The sequence below is a fragment of the Etheostoma spectabile genome, chromosome 10 (assembly GCF_008692095.1).
Source record: "Etheostoma spectabile isolate EspeVRDwgs_2016 chromosome 10, UIUC_Espe_1.0, whole genome shotgun sequence".
NCBI lineage: Eukaryota > Metazoa > Chordata > Actinopteri > Perciformes > Percidae > Etheostoma > Etheostoma spectabile.
This window is the reverse complement of record NC_045742.1, coordinates 30,457,446-30,458,563: the sequence shown is the minus strand read 5'-3', so window position 1 is coordinate 30,458,563 and position 1,118 is coordinate 30,457,446. Positions and strand designations below refer to the sequence as shown.

General features: G+C 43.8%; 1 protein-coding gene across 1 annotated transcript in view; it reads left to right on the top strand.

Moving 5' to 3' along the window:
* LOC116697149 (F-BAR and double SH3 domains protein 1-like) overlaps window positions 1–1,118 on the top strand; it is a 23,519-nt gene that overhangs the window by 19,122 nt on the left and 3,279 nt on the right. The window contains 1 exon segment of the mRNA XM_032528470.1: window positions 359–465. Coding sequence (XP_032384361.1) covers window positions 359–465 — 107 coding nt within the window.

The following is a 1,118-nucleotide window of genomic DNA, read 5'->3' as shown; positions in this document are numbered from 1 at the left end:
TGTGTGTGTGTGTGTGTGTGTGTGTGTGTGTTATTTACAGTTCCGTAAGTAACACACAGGCACATAGGTGCTCAAACGTCTCATCGGCTAGGAATGACAACTCGCAGAAAGCTAGTGGTTGCATGGCAACATAGGTGTTTTTATCATCAATGCTAGTGCTGTTAGCTAAAGTTAGTGATTTCGGTGGTCAGGAAGTGAGAAATGAGTCCTTAATCGCATGCTGGCTCAATTTTCACTCAGTCATAAAAGCTTTGAGACCTGCTGATGTAATGTGTCTGCACAGTGATTTATGTGTGTGTGTGTGTGTGTGTGTGTGTGTGTGTTTTGTGTGCGTGTACCTGTGTCCTTGTGAACCCAGTGTCAGGTGTGGCCAGAGCTCTGTATTCGTACCAGGCCCAGAGTGCAGAAGAGCTTTCCTTTCAGGAGGGGGCACTCATTCAGCTGATCCGCTGTCCACACGCAGAGGTTTGTGTTATCTGCACCAACGTAGGGACTGAAGCCTCAGAGATATTTGCTATTTTGATAACTACGTTTAGAGGACACAGCAAATATTTGTAGACAATCCACGGTACGCCGGTAAATTGTACAGTTGTAAAATAACTTGTGAAGCTACAGTGAACTGTCAGGTTCCGCTGTCAGGGTTAGGGAGGGCAGAAGTACGCTGAGCTCAGTCGAGGGGTCTACTACAAACTAGGGGTGTGAATCTCCACTGTGCTCACGATTTCATTCAATGACAAATATCCTGTCAACGATTCTATCCGATACGATATCACGATGCATCACGATGCGTGGTGCGTCACCTCCATATTATTACATGCATGCAAGGCAATGCGGTTCCCAGGACCAGCGGAGCTGGGAACCGTATTGTACCTGTAAGAATTATTATTTTTCCAGAGGTAAAAGTGACTCGGCAGCCTTAACCGTACAAGTTGCTCAAGTGACATTTTCAGGCATTGTAAAGAGTCTGACACATACCTTGGAATGGAAAAATGACACATAGGCACTAGCAGTGGGCGCTATGAAAAAATGGGTTTTAGCCCCATAACTCCTAAAACATACATTGTACACTCAAAAAAAGAAAGAAAATACACATATATATATATATATATATATATATA